The sequence below is a fragment of the Staurois parvus genome, unplaced genomic scaffold, assembly GCF_062004578.1.
Source record: "Staurois parvus isolate SC_StPar_1 unplaced genomic scaffold, SC_StPar_1.0 ptg000187l, whole genome shotgun sequence".
NCBI lineage: Eukaryota > Metazoa > Chordata > Amphibia > Anura > Ranidae > Staurois > Staurois parvus.
Genome location: NW_028317983.1, coordinates 6,287,397 through 6,314,027, shown reverse-complemented (window position 1 = coordinate 6,314,027; position 26,631 = coordinate 6,287,397). Strand labels below are relative to the sequence as shown.

General features: G+C 43.4%; 1 protein-coding gene across 3 annotated transcripts in view; it reads left to right on the top strand.

The window, feature by feature from the left end:
- The window catches only part of FAM91A1 (family with sequence similarity 91 member A1), a 135,169-nt gene that overhangs the window by 68,909 nt on the left and 39,629 nt on the right, over positions 1–26,631 (top strand). For 2 of the 3 annotated variants that reach the window (XM_089677524.1, XM_089677526.1), the window contains 9 exons: positions 986–1,092; positions 5,066–5,104; positions 10,285–10,397; positions 13,693–13,811; positions 15,456–15,568; positions 18,607–18,693; positions 19,024–19,147; positions 22,688–22,836; positions 25,006–25,140. In XM_089677524.1, coding sequence (XP_089533650.1) covers positions 986–1,092; positions 5,066–5,104; positions 10,285–10,397; positions 13,693–13,811; positions 15,456–15,568; positions 18,607–18,693; positions 19,024–19,147; positions 22,688–22,836; positions 25,006–25,140 — 986 coding nt within the window. The remainder of the gene's footprint in view (positions 1–985; positions 1,093–5,065; positions 5,105–10,284; positions 10,398–13,692; positions 13,812–15,455; positions 15,569–18,606; positions 18,694–19,023; positions 19,148–22,687; positions 22,837–25,005; positions 25,141–26,631) is intronic. The other variant, XM_089677525.1, reaches the window with a different exon arrangement.

The following is a 26,631-nucleotide window of genomic DNA, read 5'->3' as shown; positions in this document are numbered from 1 at the left end:
TACTTGCCAATTTAAGCCTTGGTTTGTAAGCAGATCCACGGTGCAGAGCAGGAAGGTTCTTTGATCTCCTCCTTGGATGTTAGCTGGGAGATCTGTTACACTCTAACTTGCAGGCTTGCTAGCCTGTCTCTTTTTAAAACTCCCTCTGAAAGGGGGGTTGCTCTCACTACGCTGTGTTGGGAGGGGTCAGGGGAACTCTGAATTAAACTAACAGCTTCATACTCCATGATATGAAACATACAGTTGACCTGAGGAATGTTCAATTACTGCTGGTCAGTTTTATGATGTGGGGGCTTACACAGTTTTGGGTCAGTGCTTCCCAATTCTCTGAGAAATGCTGGCCTTATCAGAACGTAGGTGAGAAAGGTTACATTTTCCCCAGGCTGCTGGCACCAAACCAGGGATGCCTTCACCTGTGTTGACCCCCCACCATCTGTCACTCAGGAGATAACGTTTGCCTCTCAGGAAGGGAGGGGGGTAGGGAATGAGGGCTGAGGAAAAGAAAAAGGGGAACTCTGCGTCCAACTCTGATGAGCAAGTTTGCTACAGTGGGGGACCATGGTTTCCATAGTATATCCTCCTACTAAGGACATCTTGTACTGATAACAACTGTTCTGAACTGAAGATGAGTATTGAAGCTTGAGTTGTTTATTTACTTTGTAGCCTAACTTGGGTTCCCATTAGATTTAAAAAAAAAAAGTTGCCCATTAGATTTAAAAAGAATTGCCCCAAGTTTGGTTTTAAATAAATGACCGGTAACCTAATGTGCACTAGATTGGTGCCTGACTCTGCAGTAAACTTGCTTGACTTTGTTTGTGTAGTTGTGATAGTTCAGCAGTTAAAGTTGGAATTTCTCTTGCTGCCAGCTAAGGAGCCTTGGACATAGTGTTTTTTAGTTATTGATTTTTGTGCAATTAGATGAATTTTCTGAAGTGAAATGCCAAGTGTCTTCCTCAGAAGAATAACTCAGAGATTGTCTTTTTAGTGCCTCCCCTTGAAGGGTTTGTGATGAACCGGCTACAAGGAGATTATTTTGAAACTCTCCTCTATAAGATATTTGTGTCTATTGATGAACATACGAATGTGGCAGAGGTAAGTTGACACGTTTATTTTCATATTTAAATGACATACTAAAGCCTAAGGGCTTTTTATCCTAATGCATTCACAACATTAAAGTGTTACTAAACCCAGGACCCCGGTCATTATGCTCACATGATCAGGAATCATACTGTTTATTTCTTAATTGTTTACAGGGGACTTGTGGCTCCTTAACCATTTCTATAATCCCAGCTTAAAGTGATACTAAACCCCGGACCCTGCATTCACTATATCTGGTCTCCCCGGACCCTGCATTCACTATATCTGGTCTCCCCGGACCCTGCATTCACTATATCTGGTCTCCCCGGACCCTGCATTCACTATATCTGGTCTCCCCGGACCCTGCATTCACTATATCTGGTCTCCCCGGACCCTGCATTCACTATATCTGGTCTCCCCGGACCCTGCATTCACTATATCTGGTCTCCCCGGACCCTGCATTCACTATATCTGGTCTCCCCGGACCCTGCATTCACTATATATGGTCTCCCCGGACCCTGCATTCACTATATCTGGTCTCCCCGACCCTGCATTCACTATATCTGGTCTCCCCGGACCCTGCATTCACTATATCTGGTCTCCCCGGACCCTGCATTCACTATATCTGGTCTCCCCGGACCCTGCATTCACTATATCTGGTCTCCCCGGACCCTGCATTCACTATATCCGATCTCCCCGGACCCTGCATTCACTATATCTGGTCTCCCAGGACCCTGCATTCACTATATCTGGTCTCCCCGGACCCTGTATTCATTATATCCGGTCTCCTCGGACCCTGCATTCACTATATCCGGTCTCCCCGAACCCTGCATTCACTATATCTGGTCTCCCCGGACCCTGCATTCACTATATCTGGTCTCCCCAGACCCTGCATTCACTATATCTGGTCTCCACAGACCCTGCATTCACTATATCTGGTCTTCCAGGACCCTGCATTCACTATATCTGGTCTTCCAGGACCCTGCATTCACTATATATGGTCTCCCATGACCCTGCATTCACTATATCCGGTCTCCCAGGACCCTGTGTTCACTATATCAGGTTTCCAACAGAACATGGAAATGAAATTATTTTAGTAAATATAAACTGCTAAATACCTTTTCCAACAACAGTTAGAGCAGTCTTGTGACTTCAGCAGAGCACTGGTTAAAGCTTGTAGGAGAAGTTTTCTTTCTGCTCTAGGAGGATGCAAAACCCCTGGCCTCTGTCTGAATAGTACTGATTGGCCCTGTGGTGATCACATGCACTCCCTCAAGGGAAAAAAAAAAACTTCTTTAGCAATACACACTAAACTGAGCATGTGCATGTGGCTTCAGGTTCATTCTGTCATATCAGGAGATAAGACGTGGACATTTGAACAAGAGGAGGGGCAACGAAGAAAGGATCTAATGGCCTTTTTTACACAATGCAGAGGATTAACCCCTTAGGTTCCACAGTATATCAAGCATGCTTTACTGCATATACAGATTTTACAGTTATGGGTTTAGTAACACTTTAAGGAAAAACACCCCAGTACAGTGACTGATCACTGTACCGGCCCTCTGCGATACCATGTGATTGCTGTGATCACATGACAGTTGTAAACAATGAATGGCTTCCTTTCATGCCATTCAGAGCTCACAATTGTGTTTCTAGCTGTGATTGGTCACAGTGATCACATGGTACAGACGGCCAATCACTGCCTATCACAGCTAATCACAATAGCTACTGAATGAATCAGTTTCATTCAGTAAAAATGGTTGTATATATTATTATACAGGATTTATACAGCGCCAACCGTTTACACAGCGCTTTACAGTGTAAATATTGATGCAATTCACTGGTATAAGCAATCATATGTATAGTAAGAAAAAAATCCTGATTGCTCTGGTCACAGGAGTAAAAAAAATCATCAAAAAGAAAAAAGAGAAATAGTGTCATGACCACCGCCATACTAGTTATAGGATGACACCGTACAGCATTGGTGACAGGAAAATTGGTAAATTTTTTAATTTCTTAATTTTACACAAAATTATGACAAAAAATAACTTAAAACATGTCGTACCTCTTACTAAATACCTCAGACTTTTTACTTTAAAAAAAACTGTCATTTGGGGGGGTATTTGTACTGCCCTTGCATTTGTGGGCCTCAATAAATGAGATAAGCTGTCGTACATCAGGACTGATCGATTTATATATATATATATATATATATATACCATAGTTAGTGAACTCTACGGGGTTTGTCTAAAATGTTTGGTGAATGGCCCGATATCTCAATGGCAACATGGGCCAGATTCGCACACTTGCACATGGCTGTCCAGAGAACGTTGAGAAGCACCCCCTAGCATGGAGTACACGCGACTGTCAGGGTAAAGCCACTTTGGGCAGTTGAACGTAGTCAGTATGAGAAGTAGGGTCAGAGCGCAATGGAGCGACGAGTGAACATCAAGTTCTGCTACAAAATGGGGAAAACAGCGAAGTGGACGCATAAAATGTTGATGCAAGTGTACAGGACAGAAACCATGAGCAGAAAATGTTTTTACGACTAGTTCAAACGCTTTCACGACGGGAAGGAAACGACTGAGGATGAGCCGCGTTCTGGTCAGCCGTCAAGCAGAACCCTAGACGTGATCGAGCGAGTGCGACAAATGCTGGCACGAGATCGGCAACTGAGTCTATGAATGGAGGAATTGGACATTAGCAAGGACACGGTGCGCACTATCGTCCACAAAGATTTGGGTAAGCGGAAGATCTGTTCCCCGTTTGTGACTCACAAGCTGGCAAGCAAAATGGATGTAGACCTCTGGAGATTTCATTACCATGTGTGACCAGGATCTATCCTTACTGCGAGCCATCATCACAGGGGATGAGACCTGGTGCTACCAGTTTGATCTGGAATCCAAGCAGCTATCGATGCAATGGCATTCACCGTCTTCCCCACGACCCAAAAAGAGTCGCCTGCCAAAGTCCAAGGTCAAGACAATGTTTATCGCCTTCTTCGGCAACGATGGTATCATCCATAAGGAATTCATTCCTGCGGTCAAACCGTAAACAACGCATTCTATGAAGAAGTTTTGGGACGGTTGCTACAATGCATCCGCCGTGTTGGGCCAGAGTTGCACAGGACTGGACAGTGGATGTTGCTGCACGATAATGCGCCTGCGCACTGTGCGATCCATGTGTGCCAATTCTTGGCTCAGTGCAGCGTACCTGTTGTCAGTCATCCACCATACTCCCCTGATTTGGCGCCCACTGTCTTCTTTCTGTTTCCCCATCATGAAAGGTGCACGTTTTGTGGACGTGGCAGCAATCCAAGAATATGTGACAGCGGTTCTGTGATCTTTTACTAAAGAGCCTTTGCTGACAGTTTTCAGAAGCTTTATGAATGTTGCCAAAAGTGTTCTGTGCAGGATGGTGATTATTTTGAAGGCCGATAAAGGTCATTTGTATCTTTTGTTTGTTTTCTGATACCATTCACCAAACTTTTTAAACACACCTTGTATAACTTTCCTACCATCTTAATAATAAACAAGGATTTGGTGTTTTTTCACCAAATATATATAGCAGAATACATTTTTGGCCTAAATTTTTGAAGAAAGATCATTTACTTGCAAACTTTTATAACAGAAACAAAGAAATACACATTTTTTCTAAAATATTTATAGTATTTATAGTGCAAAAAAAACCCAGCTGTGATTAAATACCATCAAAAGAAATCTCTATTTGTGTGAAAAAATGCTAAAAATGTCATATGGGTACAGTGTTGTATGACCGCGCAATTGTCATTTAATGTGCAACAGCGCTGAAAGCTGAAAATTGGGCTGGGCAGGAAGGGGGTGAAAGTGCTGGTATTGAGGTGGTTAAACTGAATGGGTTGTTTTACAAGGTGAGGGGGGTCACATATACTTTAGGCTTTGAATAATATGCAGCCCTCTGCATTCATAGTAGCACCTTTTTTAATGGCACATTCTGGTTTGTTTTCTAGCTTGCAAATGTCCTGGAGATTGACCTGTCTCTTGTAAAGGTAATTATTTCATTTAACAAAATAGGACCCCACTATCTTTGCCTGTTATCTTCATTCACACACAGCTTGTAGAAAGATCAAAGTACAACCTCACAAGATTTCTAAGCATGCTAGTGAAATGTTTCTGGAAACCCTTTGTGGTTTTTTCTGCAGGTGGTTCTGATATTACACGTATCCAGTCAGTGGGGCACTATCTGGTTAATTGGCTCACACCAGCAGTAGTTCTCACTAACTGTTTTCAGAAAGGAGTATGTGTTTTAACAGACTTGATAAAAAGTGTTGTAGAATATGTCCTCTAGACCAACCATTCTCAAATAGGGTTCCATGGAACCCTAAGGTTCCTCCATAGATTGTTAGGGGTTTCCTGATCTGTGGCTGATTGACCTGCCATTTGATGGCATCTGCACAATTGTGGGTCCAAAGCTACTTGGCAGAGCCAGCAGCATGACACCAACGATCTTTTTTTTTTTTTTTTTAAGCAGCTGTAACGGTGGTATTCTGACAACCACCGTCAGGAGGGGCATGTTCCCCCTTCTGACCCCCCCCCTCCATGAATCAATTTATCAGGGGTTCCCTAAGTCCTGAAAACTACACTATATTGCCAAAAGCATTGGAACACCCCTCCAAATCCTTGGATTCTGGTGCTCCAATCACCTCCTTGACCACAGGTGTATAAAACTAATCACCTAGGCATGCAGACTGCTTCTACAAACATTGGTGAAAGAATGGGTCGCTCTCAGGAGCTCAGTGACTCCAAGCGTGGTCCCGTGATAGGTTGCCACCTGTGCAATAAGTCCATCTGTGACATTTCCTTGCTGCTAAATATTCCACGGTCAACTGTTAGTGGGATTATAACAAAGTGGAAGCAACTGGGAACAACAACAACTCAGCCACCAAGTGGTAGGCCATGTAAAATGACAGAACGGGGTCAGCGCATGCTGAAGCGCACAGTGCGCAGAGGTCGCCTGCAGACAATCTGTCTGCAGAGTCAATAGCTATAGACCTCCAAACTTCATGTGGCCTTCATATTAGCACAAGAGAGCTTCATGGAATGGGTTTCCATGGCCGAGCAGCTGCATCCAAGCCTTATATCACCAAGTGCAATGCAAAGCGTTGGATGCCGTGGTGTAAAGCATGCCGCCACTGGACTCTAGAGCAATGGAGACGTGTTCTCTGCAGTGACAAATCATGCTTCTCTGTCTGGCAATCCGATGGACATGTCTATGTTTTGTGTTTGCCAGGAGAACAGTACTTGCCTGACTGCATTGTGCCAAGTGTAAAGTTTGATGGAGGCGGGATTATGGTGTGGGGTTGTTTTTCAGGAGTTGGGCTTGGCCCCCTAGTTCCAGTGAAGGGAACTCTTAAGGCGTCAGCATACAAAGACATTTTGGACAATTTCATGCTCCCAACTTTGTGGGAACAGTTTGGGGATGGCCCCTTCCTGTTCCAACATGACTGCACACCAGTGCACAAAGCAACGTCCATAAAGACATGGATGAGCGAGTTTGGGGTGGAGGAACTTGACTGGCCTGCACAGAGTCCTGACCTCAACCCCATAGAACACCTTTGGGATGAATTAGAGCGGAGACTGCGATCCAGGCCTTCTCGTCTGACATCATTGCCTGACCTCACAAATGTGCTTCTGGAAGAATGGTCAAACCTTCCCATAGACGCCCTCCTAAACCTTGTGGATGGCCTTCCCAGAAGAGTTGAAGCTGTTATGGCTGCAAAGGGCGGGGCCAACTCAATATTGAACCCTACGGACTAAGACTGGGGGGCCATTAAAGGTCATGTGTGGGTAAAGGCAGGCACCCCAATACTTTTGGCAGTATACTGTATTTTAACGATTCCCCTGACGAAGAAAGGCTGATCTAGACCATACCTTTTTATTTTCAGTGCACCCAATGGCTTTATTCCGAGTCCCCCAAAACAGGTTGGATTTTAATATAAGGTTCTCCTTTTGCTTGATCAGTGGTATTCAAACTGCGGCCCGGCGGCTGGATGTGGCCCTTTGCTTGCCTTTATCAGGCCTTTGGGGCACTATTCCACCCACTGATACAAGGCACTATTCCTTCTAATGACACCAAAAATGGGGTATAATTACTCTTACTGATACCAACAATAGGGCACTATTCCTACCAATGAAACCAATGATGGGGCACTATTCCTACCAATGATGGGGCGCTATTCCTACCATTGACACCAATGATGGGGCACTATTCCTTCCACTGTTACCAATGATGGGGCACTATTCCTACCAATGATACCAATGATGGGGCACTATTCCTACCAATGAAACCAATGATGGGGCGCTATTCCTACCATTGACACCAATGTTATGGAACTATTCTGCCCACTGACACCAATGATGGGGCACTATTCCTACCACTGACACCAATGGTATGGAACTACTTGTCGCACTGACACCAATGATGGGACACTATTCCTTTCATTGATACTAACAATGGGGCACTAATCCTTTCCCTGTTCCCCATGATGGGGCATTATTTTTTCCCCTACTACAAAGAATGGATCATTATTCCTCCAATCAATACCAATGATGATGCATTGTTTATTCCCATTGACACTGGGGCATTTTCTACTCACACTGGCCACAGTCCAGCCCCCTCAAAGTCTAAAGGACAGTAAACCGGCCCTTTGTGCAGAAAGTGTAGAGACCCCTGTGTTAGATGATTAACAATTTGCTTGTTGATGTGTTTTGTGTCAAGTTAGGTAGGCCATTCAAAACTAATGGGCTGTAACACACCTCAGTGCTTGAAAATTGTAGCCCTGCTTTATTTTTTTTCAGTGTATCATAATGCACGCTGAAAGAAGTGGAAGCAAAATAAGCCCCCTCATTGGTGTCAGTGGCTGCATTCAAAACACACAGCATTGGTGTCAGTGGCGGCAATATTAACCTTCAGCATTGTTGTCGGTGGCCCCAAAAATAACCCTCAGCATTGGTGTCAGTGACCCCAAAAATAACCCTCAACGTTGGTGTCCGTGGACTAAATAATAACCCCCATCATTGGTGTCAGTAGACACAGTAATAAGTCCCAGCATTATTGTAAGTGGACGCAAACAAAAATAACCTCCTGCATTGGTGTCAGTGGATGCAGTAATTATCCCCAGCACTAGTTTCAGTGGATGCAAACAAAATAACCCCCAGTGGTGTCAGTGGGTGCAAACAAAATAAGCACCAGGATTGGAGTCACCGAATGCAATCCCAACCCCCAGCATTGTTGTCTTTCCACTGGCTATCTGTGAAATCTCTATCTTACATTACCCTGAATTCGTAGACAGTGTTTTCTAACCACCCTCTTTCCCACATTGGTGGTCACTGACAGTGAAATTTAGGGCCGGTTCACTCCATGCCCGCACAGTGGGTGCCATTCACACTGCATGCAAAATGCACTCCATTTGCAATATGCAGCGGGTGTCAGTGATAAGTTAATGTACCATGGGATCCGGTGGGAGTGCATGCACTACTTTTGGTGTGTCGCAATTTCATCCCATCCAATATTAATGGACTTAAATCTCACTGCACAGAGCTGCCTGTGAATCACACAGGAACTGGTACATTTTTCTTGTGTTTAAATTATTCAAGTATATCACCTTTTTCTGTAGGCACTGTTTGAATAAATATCCAATGCTTGCCTGTTTAAATATGGTACAAAAAGTGAACAATCTCCATGGGGTGTACTTAATTTTTCACGACTGTTAAGTCATGTTTGTTTTTGTTAGATGTACTTTAATATACTTTAATATGGCTTTTCCCCAGCACTCCCATCCTGTCTGACTCATAAAAGTTGTGCTAGCTCCAAAGTAGATGAGACTTGTGCTGTATCGTACACAGTAGAGTTCCTGACTTAACCCCTTCGTGCCTAAGGGAAAACAAATCTTAACGCCTAAGCACAATTTTGCAACTTTGACATGTGTTAGCAAATCCATACATATGATCACAACTACTTTGTGCATCCAGGTGGATTGTACCTTGTTTTTTTTTTAGGGCAAACTTTTTTTTTTTTTTATTACCAAAGGAAAACTGGCCCAAAATAGTAAGAAGAAATGATAATCAGCGCAAAACACTAATGCAAAGTCCATAAAGTCCAATAGTGATATTAATGTAATCTAAATAGATTAGGAAGGTCCGTAGGTCACTAAGGGCAAGCTTCATGTTGTACTGAAGCAGAACTCTGTATGATAGAAGGAAAAAAGAAGCGCCTCTAAGTGCAGCAGAACCACTTTAATACAGCACAAATGTAAGAACACTCACATATTCAAGGAGTAAAACAGGCATGTGTGTGATATCCCTGAATGGAAATAGAAAAACAAAAAGGGCGCACCGACCTAGTGCATTATCGTTTAAAATATTTATTGGAAAAACAAGGTAAGTAATATACTCACAATGAACATAAAAACACAAGCATATCACACCGAACAGGATAATGAATCCAAGCAGCATTTGAGTCCAGACGATGGAACCCTGGATGACCAACTGGCTAACGCGTCTCAAGGCCACAACCTCTTCCTCAGAGCCCTTGTGGCCTCAAGACGCGTTAGCCAGTTGTTTGTGCCCGTAGTACATAAAAAAAAAAGCTGACCAAAAAAAAAAAAAAAAAAACCTGCCCTTTGACCCTAACCTTGACCCAAACACTAACCCTGGATCAGACCTAAATCAAACCTTGATCTAGGTATTTTTGTTTATTTTTTTAATTATTATTTATTTATTTTTTACACACACTTTTTTTTTTTTTTTTCTCTCTGAAATGCACTGTATCTCTCTCCTCCATTCAGAGAGAGAAAACAGGGGGGCGGGCTTCACAGTGGCTGATCACTGTGATAGCCAATCAGAGGCTATCACAGCGATCAGATGACCTGGAATCAGGAGTCCTGGGTCCAGAATGTTAGAACGGGACCCAGGACTCTCAGTGACACCCCGGTCTTTGCGCTGAGAGCACGCTATGTAGCGCTCTCCCAGCAGAAAGACAGGTACGCAAATTAAGGGCTCTATGGAAAAAAGCTCAGTTCTGTGAGGCCGCTTATTTGTGTGCGGTTGGCATCAAGGGGTTAACCTGGTGCCACTTCCAGAGCTAGGCAGCCTGATATCTGTTCCAATAAGATCCCTTTCCAGCTCTGTCTGAGTTCTCATATGTGGTTGATTTTTTTTTTGTTTCTAGAATGCCGTCTCCATGTATTGCCGGTTGGGGTTCGCCCTTAAAAAGGGGCAAGTGATAAATCCGGATCAGCTGCACCCATCCTGGAGGAATGTCCCATCTGTAAATAGACTGAAGTAACTATTGTCAGATTTATCTTACACTGCTTATCAACTTTCTCCCTCTCTCTGTTTCTATACATTTCACTTCTGAAGAGACATTTTATTACAAAAAATAAAAATATATAAAAAACTGAAGTGTGCATAGTACAGAGAACACTTTATAATACAAGGCACACATCACAGTCTTGGGATCAATTGTGAGACAGAAACTATGAAAAGGGGGTTGGGGCTGAGACAGGACTGGGGAGGTGTTCGATATTTGCAGATTCGAGTGCCCAAGCGTTGCCACCTCTGTAGTGCTCAATAGGATATCTGACATGCAGGCACCTAGGCATGCCTTCTGTTAAAGTGCCAGTTTGAGAAATGATTTTTTTTGCCTGCACGTAACCATAAAAGGGAATGTGTAGTGCTTTTGTACACATCTTTATATTCAGTTTAGCAAAAATATTTTTTACAATTTTATAAAATTTTGTGTATTTTATCCAGCCAGAAGGTGGAACTTTAGCCCTTTATGTAAATCTTTATCTCTGTTTACAGCTGAATGAAAAAAAAAGCTTTTGTTTACAGGCTTCATAGCTCAAGTTTCAATGCACACACTTTGTTTAAACGTGCAACCAGGGGATGGTAAAAATAGCCAGTTTTACCACCTCCGACTGCCCTGCTGCCAGTGGCCATGTTAGTGCACACAAAATGTATACCATAAATTGCATTTGGCAGGTAACACCACCACCAAACACAACCCATCCAAGGGAATGGGGCCGCAACTGGATGTGATGTGCACAATGCTCAAAATGGCCAATATATCACCTCTGAGCTGCCTGTCATATGCCTCTGAAAAGTGATCTACCATGGGTCATTATTCAGAGGGGGGGCAATGACGCCCACAAGTGTAAGGGAGCCCAAAAGTGAGACAAAACGGAAAGTAATGTGAAGTGCAGTGCTCATAACTTCTAACAGCTAATCAGTAAGTATGTTTCATTGTCCACTCTTCTCTAATCTGATGAAAGGTGAAGTCAGAGATATCCTAGATTTTATTTTTGTTCCCAGGCTGCATAAATTATACATTGCAAACTCGCCATACATGCAAAGATCTCTCTTATTTAATCCATGGGCTGAATGAAAGAAATATATTCGATTCCCCCATTCAGTGCTAAACTGCATGGTTGAAGGAATCTTCCCTGCTGGATATTGTATTAAAAAGCTGGCTGGACCCACAGCTGCTAAATAACGCAACAGTGACTGCATTTGATTGGATGCAGTCACTGTTCGGCCAACAGTTTTCAAGCTAGGTGGTGCTGGCTGGACCATCCTCAGCTCCAGTTTTTGTAGATTCAGCAAGAATTGACTGACATTTGAGCTGCATAAGGCCAGTTTACAGTGGTTCTAAAACCTGAATGTTTTTTTTTTTTTTTTTTTTGTATAATGCATTCTCTGCATTAGAGTAAAAAAACTCCAGTTTGCTCCCCCCCCCACCTTTTACTTATTTGAGCCCATTCTCATTCCAGCACTGTGCCCAAGAGCAGCGGTTCTCTTGGCTCTCTCTCTCCACATTGGGCAAAGAGTCATCAGTGGGAGCCATTGGTTCCTCCTGCTGTCAGAGTCATTGAGGAGGGAACAGAGGGGCATAGCTTAGCGGCTTGTTATGGGGGCTGGGGGGAGGAGCAGGCAGCACCAGTGGGGGACCCCAAAAGAGAAGGATTAGGCTTCTCTGACTTCCCATGGAAGTCTATGGGGCCTCGGCTTCCCATGGAAGTCTATGGGGCCGCGGCTTCCCATGGAAATCTATGGGGCCGCGGCTTCCCATGGAAGTCTATGGGGCCGCGGCTTCCCATGGAAGTCTATGGGGCCGCGGCTTCCCATGGAAGTCTATGGGGCCGCGGCTTCCCATGGAAGTCTATGGGGCCGCGGCTTCCCATGGAAGTCTATGGGGCCGCGGCTTCCCATGGAAGTCTATGGGGCCGCGGCTTCCCATGGAAGTCTATGGGGCCGCGGCTTCCCATGGAAGTCTATGGGGCCGCGGCTTCCCATGGAAGTCTATGGGGCCGCGGCTTCCCATGGAAGTCTATGGGGCCGCGGCTTCCCATGGAAGTCTATGGGGCCGCGGCTTCCCATGGAAGTCTATGGGGCCGCGGCTTCCCATGGAAGTCTATGGGGCCGCGGCTTCCCATGGAAGTCTATGGGGCCGCGGCTTCCCATGGAAGTCTATGGGGCCGCGGCTTCCCATGGAAGTCTAAGGGGCCGCGGCTTCCCATGGAAGTCTATGGGGCCGCGGCTTCCCATGGAAGTCTATGGGAGGCAGTGTGTATTTCTAGTCGCCATTGGCCACCTGGCGCCTGGGATTTGTTGAGCTCTGCTTTTGATAATCCTATATCTACTCACTACACACAGGGCCTCAACTTTGGCTTAATTTTGAGCAAAGTGACTTTTGTTTATTGTTTTAAATCCCACCCCAGCTATTCAGTAGTTCAGTGTCAGAACCTTAGTTGACTGTAGAGACTCTAAGGCTGGCCATAGATGATTAGCCACACAATTGAGATGGCTAGAGGAATCCTCCCTGCTGAGACTTTTTATTCTGACAGCGTGGACTCTCCACTATCAGAATACCCTGATCAGTAGCCGCTGATTGAGAAAAAATGTCCAACAAGCCCATTCGACTGAAGTCAATCGTTAGACCGACTTCTGTGAAGTGGGAACAGCCACACATGGATCGAAATTTGGATGGATCCTTCTGAAACAGCCGAATTTCGATCCATCTATGGCCAAATCTACATTGTATTTGTAAATGGTAGGGCTCTTGGAGAGGTAATTCCTGGCACCATGTTTATGCATCACTATGGGTATTTGCAGGCAATGAAAAGTTCTGCTACTAGAGTGGTATCCTTTGCTTGATTACCTTGATAGATCAGACCGATTCACTTGAAATCAAAGCATTGGATCTTTAGTAGAAATGCTTTGGGCTGCTTTAGAATACTAGGTTTGACACTATTACACATTCAAACCCTGTTATTAAACTGACATCATGGGGTTGATTTATTAAAGGCAGGTAGACTGTGCACTTTGCAAGTGCAGCTACTTCAGAGCTCAGTAAATAAGGGGAAGCTTCGCTGACTTCCATCATCCAATCTTGTGCAAGTTTTTTGTTTTTTTCTTCTTGCATGTGATTGGGTATTTGCACAGTAAAGCTTTATCCCATTTACTAACCTCTGGAGCAGCTGCACTTGCAAAGTACACCGTCTGTTTGCCTTTAGTAAATCCACCTCGTCTGTTCATTGAGATCAGAACTACAGAATGTGCACTTTACAATCCACAGAAGCACTTTAGACCCTCAGAAGATGCTTTTGTCCTGGGAGAGTACAGAGAACAAAAGCCCTGTACAAGATCTGACATCTTCGGCCACAGATACTGATACCACCAGCCAGGAGGACCAAGGTAAGAAGACCCATGTTTATTACAGTCTATGAATAAAAAAGGGACCTAAGATATCCTGCATAAACACATGTGTGATGCAGAAATGTCACTGAGAATAACCAATTGGTTTCCTCCATAACTTTTTCTATATATCAGCGGAGTTATTTTTTTTTTCTTTTCCTAACTGTGTAAAGAACAATTAGAATACATGTGTTTGAGCTGTCCTTATCTACTGTTTTCTAGTCTAGATGCCATGTTCAGGTCCTGACCATTTACTTTCCTTCACTGCTGTTAAAGAAATAAGACTTTGGCCAAAACTTTGACTAGATAGTGGAGGAGTAGCAGCTCATTGATGAGGTCATGTCTGTGCTCTCTTTTCCAGTCAGCAAGCTCCATTTATTAGATTTACCCCACTGTGCAATGCAGTCCAGCCTTGTTAGTGTACAGTGACATCTCCCCCTCTCTTACTTTGATCCTCATTTACAAAACATTACAGTAAGGTGGTGCAAGACAAAATGCATTACTGTTTAAAACTGAATGTAAATATTAGACAATGTTTATCAGCCTTCCCAGTACTCATCTGTGGAGTACAGGTTGCCAAACACCCCCCTCCCCTTCCCACCTCCAATGTTATGGAGAAGAGAGGTTGGAGGTGTTCTGTAGTTTTAACACTCTGTGCTAGGGTGACAATGCTTCTCCACCATAAACATAGTACAGTGTGTCAGCATTGTATAATCCCAACCCTGGCACCACTTGCCTGGAGTTTGCATGTTCTCCCTGTGCCTGCGTGGGTTTCCTCTGGGTACTCCGGTTTCCTCCCACACTCCAAAGACATGCTGGTAGGTTAACTGGCTCCTGTCTAAATTGTCCCTAGTATGTGTATGTATGAATGTGAGTTAGGGACCTTAGATTGTACGCCCCTTGAGGGTTAGGGACTGATGTGAATGTACAATATATATGTAAAGCGCTGCGTAAATTGACGCCGCTATAGAAGTACCTGAAATAAATAATAAATTGTCAGTCTAGCAGGATCAGCTGGTAAAAATATAGGAATAAAAGTATATTAAATTCCTGTTCTTGAGTTTGAATTCACTTTAAAGGATAAGCTTGGGAACGTTTTACATGTTCCACCAGTTTTTAGGGTTGAACATGTAACATGTTCCCATTGCTGCATCCGCAGCCCACTGCCCTCTCTCCCTGTGACAGCAGTAGTACAGGGAGTAGCTCCCCATACTAGCTGTCACTTCTTGGAAACAGCGCAGCCATGCAGGGCTCCACCCACATGGCCGCGTCAGTCATTTTCACAGTCCCATGAATGAACTACAAGTCCCAACAGTCTTTGCAGCTGTCAGCTTGTAGTTCTTAATGAACTACCATGGCGCTGTTGAGAGCTGGGGTAGTTAATCGATTGTTCCTATCACAGTGTATCTGCTTGCCCGTATGAGATATGAGCAAACAGGCTGGCAGATTTGCAAGAATCCTGCATTGCACCAGCAATCTGCTGATCACTGGTGCAATGCTTTCCAGGCTGCACAAAAAAAAATAGTAAATGCACTTTTTTTTTTACCTGCAGAAAAATGGGCATTTTTTTTTTTTTTTTTTTTAGAGTGAACTTATACTTTATGTATTTCTTCTGAATTTTTATACCATTCTTTGTTGTGACAGCAGACACGTCCAGCGTGAGCAGCCTGAACTTAACCATCGGACACACGAAACGTATCGCCTTTCTTTTCGATTCAACTCTCACTGCCTTCCTGATGATGGGGAATCTGTCACCAGTAAGCCATTTAATGCCCTTTAAATGTGTCATCTATCTTCACTGTAGGCTGAAGTTTCATTACGGAGACAACAAAGATAACTGTCTCTTATTTATCATGTGTGATTTATTCTGTCAACACTGTTTTATCTTAGAAAAGTTTTGTTTTCTACATTTCATAGTTCCTATTGGAAATCCTTTTTTTTATTCTCACTTGCTCATTGCAGGGTGTTGGTGACCAGAAATACCCTCGCTAGAGCAACACGCTGGGATTGATTTACTAAATACTGTGCACTTTGCAAGTGCAGTTCCAGAGCTTATTAAATGAGAGGGATTGCTGCTGACTTTCATCTTCCAACCATATGCAAGCAAAAATGCTATTTTTTTTATTTTATTTTTATTGCATGTGATTGGGTATTCTTTGCAAAGTGAAACGTAACCCCCCTGGCGGTATTCCCAAGTGTAGCTCAGGGTTAACTTTCAGTTCCAGAAGCGGTAACCCTGAGCTACACTCGGGAGTACACTGCAGCATTGCTCTAGGATCCCTCCAGCACTTACCTTGTCCTGCGCTCCCACGATGTGCTCCCTGCAGCGTCCCCGGCCATGTCCTCTGGCCGATGCCAGCATCCGTCTTCCGGGTTTGGTTCCCTGCGAGCATTGAGATGTACGGGGGACGGAGCCGGCGGGAATTTCAAAAGTTTTTAAATTTTACATTCACTCAATACACTAAAATCTGATAGTATTCCATTACTGTCTCAAACCATTTCTCATACATTTTGTCCCGAGTGCTTTGTCCTGTGCCCTGCCTGCATTTTTACCATCCTTTCTGCCTGGAAACTGAGAAAAGTCCATGGTGTTCCAAAAAGCGTCCCTTTAGGTCAAAATCAGTTTTAGACCAACTAGAGAACAGCGATAGTAAATCAGAACCACTTGCAGAATTGAGTGATAATGATTCGTGGGGGAAATTCATCATCAGACACTGAAAACTATTTTGCGACTTTGCTCACTGATGTGCGAACTTGGCGCTATATTTCAAATTTCAGTGTTTTTGGTTTGATTACATTATTGAATTCAATTTATTATTATTATATTATAATTTATGATTTTGTGTTTCAAATTTTATCATACCCGGGATGTTTACTAGACTCTTGTTTGGACAGATTTCAGTGAATTATTCCTAAGAATTACAGGCCTACAAGAAAAAAAACAACATCTTTCCATTGAAAATAATGTACCGCTTTGAGCACAGAAATACTGACATAATCAGACCGCTAAGGAGGTTAAAGCAGTAGTAAACCACAAAGAAAAAAAAAAGAATCTTCTCCCTCCTTTCCATACTAGCACATTATGAAAGATTTACCTGAAAACAAAGCGCTGTCACAGCTCCCCGAGGCTTTCATCTTCACCCAATCTTTCTTCCTGGTTTGCGAGTTGTGGCCATCTGATTGGCGAAGGCGCAATGTCGCCATTCCCACGCACTTTCGAACGTGGCACGACTCTCAATGGACGGGATGCCACCGGCACTTGTACAGTATCTTCTAAACGGTGCATGTAGGTAAAGGATACAAAAGTGGGTTTACTTCCACTTTAACCTCAATTATTAAGCTCTGCAGCTACTGCACTTGCAAAGTGCACAGTCTATTTGCCTTTTTTTTTTTCAAGCAGAAGCTGTTTCACCCTTTTTCTGCCACTGCAGTATGTGTTACAGTGCAGGGGAGCGGGTTACACAGTGTGCATGCACTCCACAAGCGGACCATCAGCTTTCTAATGAAAATGGTCCCATGGTTGTACTTTGTTTGCACCTCCTAAAACACCATAAGTTTGGGAAATGGTTCTTTATTTAACCACCTTCCACCCGCCCTATAGTACAATGACGGGCGCAAGGTGGTTCTCTCGTTCTGATAGGACGTCATATGACGTCCTACCATTCTCACTGCGCATGCGCGGCTCAAGGAGCGTGCAGCGTGGCGATCGTGCCAGTCCGCTGTGTCCTTCGGAAAGAGCCGAAGATGTCGGCCCGGTCATGTGATCAGCTGTGTCCAATCACAGCTGATCACATGTAAACACGGAAATGCCGGTTATCGGCATTTCTCTCCTCTCGAGTTGTCCCGCTGACAGCTCGAGAGGAGAGCCGGTAATTGGCTTTCCGCGGAGGGGACATGTACACTGATCATCAGGGCACTGATGATCAGTGTGCCCTGATGATCAGTGTGGCCCCAGAAGTGCCAGCAGTCAGTGTCCATCAGTGCCACATCAATGCCACATATCAGTGCATACCAGTGCACATCAATGCCACATATCAGTGCCCATCTGAGCTGCCTTTCAATGTCACCCATCAGTGCCAGTCAGTGCCACCTATCAATGCCAATCAGTGCTGCCAATCAGTGCTGCCAATCAGTGCCGCCTATCAGTGCCAGTCAGTGCCACCTATCAGTGCCTGTCAGTGCCATATATCAGTGCCATATATCAGTGTCATGTATCAGTGCTGCCTTTCAGTGCCCATCAGTGATGCCTGTCAATGCCCATCAGTGCCACCTATCAGTGTCCATCAGTGCAGCCTATCAGTGCCCATCACTGCAGCCTCATTAGCGCACATCAGTGAAGGAGAAAAATCACTTATTTACAAAATTATATAACAAAAACTAAGAAAAAACATTTCTTTTTCAAAATTTTCAGTGGTTTTTGGTTTGTTTAAGAAAAAATAAAAATCCCCGAGGTGATTAAATACCACCAAAAGAAAGCTCTATCTGTCTCAAAAAAATGATAAAAATTGCATATGGGTACAATGTTGCACGACCGCGCAATTGTCATTCACAGCGTGACAGCGCTGAAAGCTGGAAATTGGCCTAGGCAGGAAGGGGGTACAAGTGCCCTGTAGGCGAGGGGTTAAGGATGTACAGCTTGGCTGTATAACTTGTCAGCTTTGTTTGGCTTTGAGAAACATTATTACACTGGCAGTAGAAAATGACATGTTCCCTGTTCCTTGTGGCAACATTTGGCGAATGGAATAATTAGTAGTACCCAGCCTGTCATTTTTACTCATTTGTTTCTGTGTATTAGAACCTGAAGAGCCATGCGGTGACCATGTTTGAAGTGGGCAAACTATCAGATGAGTCTTTGGACAGTTTCTTAGTAGAACTAGAAAAGGTAAGAAATGTGCAATGTCTGATCTGCCACAGCATTAATGGTCAATTTACTATTTTTTTTTATGCTAAAATTTTTGTCTGTGGTCAAGGTGCATGGAACGAAAGTGCAGCCTCTGCCCATATCCACAATTTTTTCTTTTTTTTTTACATTTCGGCTTTCTTTTTTTCAATGCTATAAAATAAGAATACAGTTCCTATGCATAGGAGGAAACCTTCAGTGTTCTGTGCCACCATACACGGCTAGATTTGCAACTGTAGAATGTGTTGATGGAGAGCATCTAAAAAAATTTTTGATGATGTATAAAGTGATGTCATTGTCTGTTTGGCCTAGGTACAAAGCACAGGGGAAGGAGAAGCTCAGAGGTACTTTGATCACGCTCTCACCCTCCGGAACACCATCCTCTTCTTGCGGCACAACAAGGATCTTCTTGCACAACCTGACCAAGCTGCTGCAGGTACAGAAGTCTGAAGATAAGCCAGTGATCACAGCTACAAGTGATTCCAGTGTTAGCCCGTACAGAACCTGGGGTGCAGTCCCTGTTCATCTATCATAGACATGTAAATGATTGAACTCCAGAATTGTTCTTTCAAACTTTTCAAAATCTGTTAATGAGTTTCCTGCTGCACAATGATTGATCACAGCTTTCTCTTTGTATATGTTGTCCTTCAAAAAACAAATCTGAATGAACAGCAGCAAAATCATTGTTCCCAAACTATCCTGCAATAGACAAGGTGGTATACTAACCTCTCTGGTGGCTTGTCTTTCCCAAACCGTTGAATGTATTTGGCTCCTTCCTCAGACCTGCACATCCCTGCCAAGTCTTTTAGTGATGTAGTCACTAAGTGAAATATTCCCACCGCATGTATTCCTGGACAACGCATGTATTCCTGGATATGATCATGCGGTAACTGGGTGCTGCAGTGACCACTGGCTCAGAATTGGTACTGACACAGGGTTAACCCTTTGAGGACCAAGGGACGTATTTGTCCCATGTTTTTAATTACGTGTATCATCTGATTAAGAACTGAAAACTTGTTTTTTTTTTTTTTTTTGGTTTGAGTCAAAATATTAGTTCTTATCAACAAACAACAAATGGATCTAGCTTTTTGCCAATTATTTCATGAAATGGCTTAGTTGCAGCAATTGAAGTGTACGAACTTTAAAAACAAAAAAATTGATTATTTTGGCGTTCCAAAATCTTACGGTCCTCAAAGGGTTAAAGGATATGCCACCAGCACACTGTGGATGTTTGAAATAGTGTCTGGAAGTGTATTGAAGTGATCACAGCATAGAGTAGTGACATTTTGGGGCCAAGCAGAATCCCTTCTTCAAGCAGGTCATATGACTGAAGAAGGGGTCCTGTACAGCCCCAAAATGACACTATTCTATGCTGTGATGTGATCACGTCAATAAACTTCTGGACACTATTTCAAAAATCCTTGGTGTGCTAATGACATGCACTATATTGCCAAAAGTATCGGGCCGCCTGCCTTTACACGCACATGAACTTTAATGGCATCTCAGTCTTAGTCCGTAGGGTTCAATATTGAGTTGGCCCCGCCCTTTGCAGCTATAACAGCTTCAACTCTTCTGGGAAGGCCATCCACAAGGTTTAGGAGGGTGTCCATGGGAAGGTTTGACCATTTTTCCGGAAACACATTTATGAGGTCAGGCACTGATGTCGGATGAGAAGGTCTGGATCGCAGTCTCTGCTCTAATTCATCCCAAAGGTGTTCTATCTAGTTGAGGTCAAACTTTGCACTTGGCACAATGCAGTCAGGCAAGTACCGTTTTCCTGACAACCGCCAAAACCAGACACATGCATCGGATTGTCAGACAGAAGCGTGATTGGTCACTTCAGAGAACACGTCTCCACTGCTCTAGAGTCAGTGGTGACGTGCTTTACACCACTGTATTCGATGCTTTGCATTGCACTTGGTGATGTAAGGCTTGGGTGCAGCTGCTCAGCCATGGAAATCCATTCCATGAAGTTATCTACACACTGTTGTGCTAATCTGAAGGCCACACCAAGTTTGGAGATCTTTAGCTATTGACTCTGCAGACAGTTGGTGACTTCTGTGCACTGTGCGCTTCAACATACGCTGACCCCGCCCTGTCATTTTACGTGGCCTACCACTTGGTGGCTGAGTTGCTGTTGTTCCCAGTTGCTTCCACTTTGTTATAATACCACTAACAGTTGACCGTGGAATATTTAGTAACAAGGAAATGTCACAGATGGACTTATTACACAGGTGGTGACCTATCATATCACGGGACCACGTTTGAATTCAGAGCTCCTGAAAGTGACCCATTCTTTCACATTTGTTTGTAGAAGCAGTCTGCATGCCTAGGTGATGATTTTATACCCCTGTGACCATGGAGGTGATTGTAACACCTGAATCCAATGATTTGGAGGGCTGGCCCAATACTTTTGGCAATATAGTGTATCTCTTAACTTCGTAGTGATGCAGGAGTTGGAATATGGAGCCACAGAGTGGGGTGGCGGATACAGGAATCTAAAGCTTCAGGTCAGATGCTGAAAAAACTTACGAAAACTGCAGTGCTGAAACAGTGGGAGGGTGGGAAACACAGTGTGACTGAGAGGTGAATATCATTGGCTCTTCTCTTGCAGGGTGCTACAGATATGTTTTTTTTCCCGAAACTTTCTGAATCTCTTTAATTCTTGAAGCTGAAGTAATATATATTCTATGTTGTGTACAGTATACTGTTTTGCTGTGTCTGTATGGCTTTACAAGTTCTGTAGTAATTGTAAAGTCTAAGATAAATACAGTGGAGTTCTCACACTTCCTATTCTTCAGCTGACTCCCGGGCTTAACAAGAGAAACTAATTCCATTTATGCTACATAACACTAATGTATAGTTAGGGGCATTACAATATTATGCTGTAGGCCTCGGCATTATTCAGAAGTCATGTTTGTAATTTAGAACTTAGTGATGAACCTTTCAGATATAATAAGTAACTTCAGTCCCAGCATTAACCCTTTTACTACCACTGCCATATATCTTACAATGGTGGTAGCAGGTTCGGAAGGGGGGTGCACTCCACATGCCAACTGCCAGCTTGCTAATGAAAGTGATAGGGTGACTGTACTACTACTCAGTCACTTACTGTGATCCCCCTGCACCATGTTTCCTAGGCTCTACTGTTATACCTGCACACCCGGGACCCGCATGGTGAGTGTCATTGGGTGGAGGAGAGGGAGGCCAGAGAATATTGGGTCGTTGATCTACCGTAGCTAGAATGAATCCAGAGATAACATCTAAAATGTCACTTCCAGTTTCTGTTGTCAACTCTCCCTGGTCCTTGCAGCCAGAGAAGAATCTAACGGAGTGCAGGTCAGACATCATGGGGTTTATTTACTAAAGCTGGAGAGCCCAAAATCAGACTCCCTTCTGCATAGAAACCAATCAGCTTCTAACCTCAGCTTGTTCAATGAAGCTTTGGCAATGAAACCTGGAAGCTGATTGGTTTCTATGCAGAAGTGAGTCTGATTTTGGACTCTCCAGCTTTAGTAAATAAACCCCCAGAGGTCTAAAAGACCCCCAATTTTTCATTAAAGAGAACCTGTCTTAAAAAGAATTATAATCACTTAGAAGACTGTTTGTCCTGTATGTGATATAACGTTTTAGTGAAATGAAAATAAAAAATAAAAAAAATAAAGCTACACCCAAGCACTTAAAACTCCCCAAAATTTTTAGCCTGCTACCACCAACATTTTATTCCCCAGGGTGTCTGCTTTCAGAAGTTTTGTAATATTTGGGGGGGTTTAATTAATCTTCAGGCCTAAAATGATTTTTTTTACCACATGCAACAATACACAAAAAACAGCTCTGGCATTGAAAGGGTTCAAAATGCTGTGACATCAAAAGGCTCTGTTTGGTAATATAGTGCAATGAATGGTGATCTTCAGTGACCTGTTGTAGTCAGATTTCAGTTTTGGACAATGGTGGCTATCTTTTGTTGTATAAACAGGCCTACCACTGGACCTCTTGCGATGTGAAAGCCTTTTGGGCCTGGACCCAGCAACCTGCAGTCGAGTATTAAATAAGAACTATTCTCTCCTGGTGTCTATGGCACCTCTCACCAACGAGATACGGCCCATCAGCAGCTGCACTCCACAGGTAAAACTGTTCCATTTATATATTAATTGGGTTGCTCCAGGACAGGTTAAACACTCTCAATTTATTTAGGTGGGTTGCTCAGCAGTCAGTTTTATGGCCATGGCTTAACATGTAGATAGGGGATAGGTGGTGGTGCTAATGAAAAGCCAGCCATAGATGGATTGAAATTCATCTGGTTCAGAAGGAACAGGCCGCGTTTCGATCCATCAATGGTCAGGCTGGTTGAAGTCAATCTGTTGATCTACTTCAGAACAACCAGCCCCTCCTGGTTTTTTTTTTTAATCGATCACTGCTGGTGGTTATAGCTGCCAGCAGTGACCATTGTGGGGAAGACAGCTTGCTGGCAGAACACAATAGTGTTGTGGTGGGATTCCCCAATCAACAGTGTTGATGGGGGAGTCGAGCAATTTTGTTTTCTTCAACCCATGGTTGAAGGAAAGAAAATTGCTTAATGTGTGGCCAGCTTAAGGGCTGACAATGCTGGTTGGGATTTTAGAGTAGCAAAGGCACTGTATGTACATAAAGACCACTTTTGAATCACTGAAAGAACTCATCAGCCAAATCCGATTACTTTTGATTGATGAAGTTCTTTCAGTGACTCAGCATTGTTGCTGTATGTGAGCATAAAAATAGTGCTGTGGATAAACATTGTGGTTTGCTGATGACCTACAATGGGTTTTCGGCCTCTCTCCCATTATAATTTTCTATGAGACACACCGCAGGCTATACACCATGGCCTGCATCTTATGAATATGATGTGGCACAGTGGCTAAATGGTTAGCACTTCCACCTAGTAGGACTAGGATTGTCGGTTTGAATCCCAAGCACAGCACTACCTGCCTGGAGTTTGCATGTTCTCCCTGTGCCTGTGTGGGTTTCCTCCAAGGTACTTTGGTTACCTCCCACACTCCAAAGACATGCAGGTTGGTAATTGGCTCCATTCTAAATTGGCCCTAGTATGTGTATGTATGAATGTGAGTTAGGGATCTTAGATCCTTGAGAGCAGGGACTGATGTGTATGTGGGTGGTTACGTATATATAATTATTATTATTATACAGGATTTATATATTATTATTATAATACAGGATTTATATGGCGCCAACAGTTTGCTCAGCGCTTTACAATATAATGGGAGACAATACAGCAACAAAACAGTTCAATACAAGAGGGATAGGAGGGCCCTGCTCCTTGGAGCTTACAATCTAGGAGGGATATATATGTATGTATATATATATATATATATATATATATATATATATATAATATTACTGTGTTTGCGTATATATATATATATATATATATATAGTGCATTCATAAAGTATTTAGACCTTCACCTTTTCAGTTTTATGTCGCCGCCTGATACTACAGTTGTTTACGTTCATTTTTTTCTCATTAATCTACACTTAGAACCCCAGAACGATAAAGTAAAAACAGAATTTTAGAAATGTTTGCAAATTTTATGAAAAAGGAAAAACGAAAATATCACATTGGCATAAGTATTCACACTTTGCAACAACACTTGAAATTGAACCTAGGTGTCTTCCTTTTCTCCTGATCGTTGCTGAGATGTTTCTTCTCCTTGATTGGAGTCCACTGGTGGTGAATTAAATTGATTGGACATGATTAGGAAAGGCACACACCTCTATAAAAGGTCTCACAGCAAACAATGCATACTGTATCAGAGCAAAAGCCATGAGTTCAAAGGAATCGCCTGCAGAGCTCAGAGACAGGAGTATTGCAAGGCACAGATCTGGGGAAGGCTACACAAACATTTCTGCTGCACTGAAGGTGCCCAAGAGCACAGTGGCCTCCATAATTCTCAAATGGAAGAAGTTCAGCATAACCAGAACTCTTCCAAAAGCTGGACACCCAGCCAAACTGAGCAATTGGGGAAGAAGGGTTTTAGAGAGGTGACCAAGAACCCAATGGTCACTCTGACTGAGAGCCAGAGATCCTGTGTGGAGATGGGACAAAGTTCCAGAAGGACAACCATCACTGCAGCCCTTCATTGGGCTTTATGGCAGAGTGGCTACACAGAAACCTCTCCTTCAAAATTGAAAAAAGTGAAGGTGGTCTGAATACTTTTGAATGCATTGTATTAAATTGTGTTTATTTGCATTTATTTCGGGCCAGTTGTAAGTGGGAAGGTGTTCTTTTCTTTTACGCAGCACATTGGTCCAGCCATCCCAGAAGTGAGTTCCATATGGTTCAAACTCTACATTTACCACATTTCTGGATATGGACCACCATCTCTCTTGCTGTCAAAGGGAACCAGACTCCGGAAATTGCCGGATGCTTTCCTAGTAAGTACTGTGATGTACAGGTTTTGTCGTTGCATAACAATTAATATTTATCCTTCATTTTTCACTATAACCTAATGCTGAACTAGTTTGAGCACTAGGCTCTCGGTGCTGCATTATTTTGGCACAGGACTGCTTGCTATCGCCACAGAACTACTGGGAAGGGCAGGATGATATGAGTATGGAGCAGAATTGGGGTAGGGCATAGTTATAGCGGGTAGGTTGATTCACCTTGGATCTTAGGGTAAAGTAAAACTTTTTTTTCTAGTTTTGGATAGAGTGGAGAAGGACTGGAACGCTTGTCAGATTTTATTGCTGTCTGTGCACCCATTGAGATTCACCCTCTCTATTTGTCCTGTCTACCATTACCATTGAAAGTGAAAATAAAATAAAATCCATAATTTTGGGTTGTCCCTAGAAAATTAATAGAGGGGAAATCTTCCAATGGGGACACTAGTATTTGTGACATACAATTCCACACAGGTAAGGTGCTACAACCTGATTTTCTTTCTGTTAGGCTGTGGTATGGCGCTTCACTGTGCCTTGCTATCAGTCTCTGTCTTCTTCCCAATAGACAATCATAAGTGAACGTCGGTAATAAGGTGAAAATAAATAAAAATCTTGTTTATTGAGAACAAGGAGTAAAATGTTCTATAGCATGACCCACGCTTCAGTCCAGAACGAGATCTTATTCATAGCCTGGTTACATCAAACTGACAAAACATCTATATAGCTCACCGATCACACCACTTACCTCCTATAACTAACCTCTTGCCTACCGGGTACCCCCTTCCTGCCCAGGCCAATTTTCATCTTTCAGCGCTGTTGCACTTTGAATGACAATTGCGCGGTCATGCAACACTGTACCTAAATAAGATTTTTTTTTTATCATTTTTTTAGACAGAGCTTTCTTTTGGTGGTATTTAATCAATTTGGATGCATCTGTGCGATACTAAAGGTTCATTTTAATTTTTTTTTTTTTAAAATAACAAACATGTTATACTTACCTGCTGTGTGCAGTGGTCTTGCACAGAGAAGCCTGGATCCTCCTCTTCTCGGGTCCCCTGCCAGCGCTCCTGCCTCCTCCTTTCTGTCGGGTGCCCCCCACAGCAAGCAGCTTGCTATGGGGGCACCCGAGCAGGCATGTTCCCAAGCTGCTGCTCCATGTGTCCATTCACACATGGCGCCGTGGCTTGGCCCCACCCCTTCTCCTCATTGGCTGACTGGCTGTGATTGACAGACAATGGCTCCCGCTTCCTGTCTCCGCCAATGAGGAGGCACAGACCCGGGACAGCTGAGGCGGCTGTTCACATCACTGGATCGTGATGAGGCTCAGGTAAGTATTGAGGGGGCTGGGGGCACTGCTGCACACAGAAGGTTTTTTACCTTCATGCATAGAATGCTTGAAGGTAAAAAACCTTGAGCCTTTACAACTACTTTAACCTCCCTGGCGGTATTCCCAAGTGTAGCTCGGGGTAAAGTTTCAGCACCACA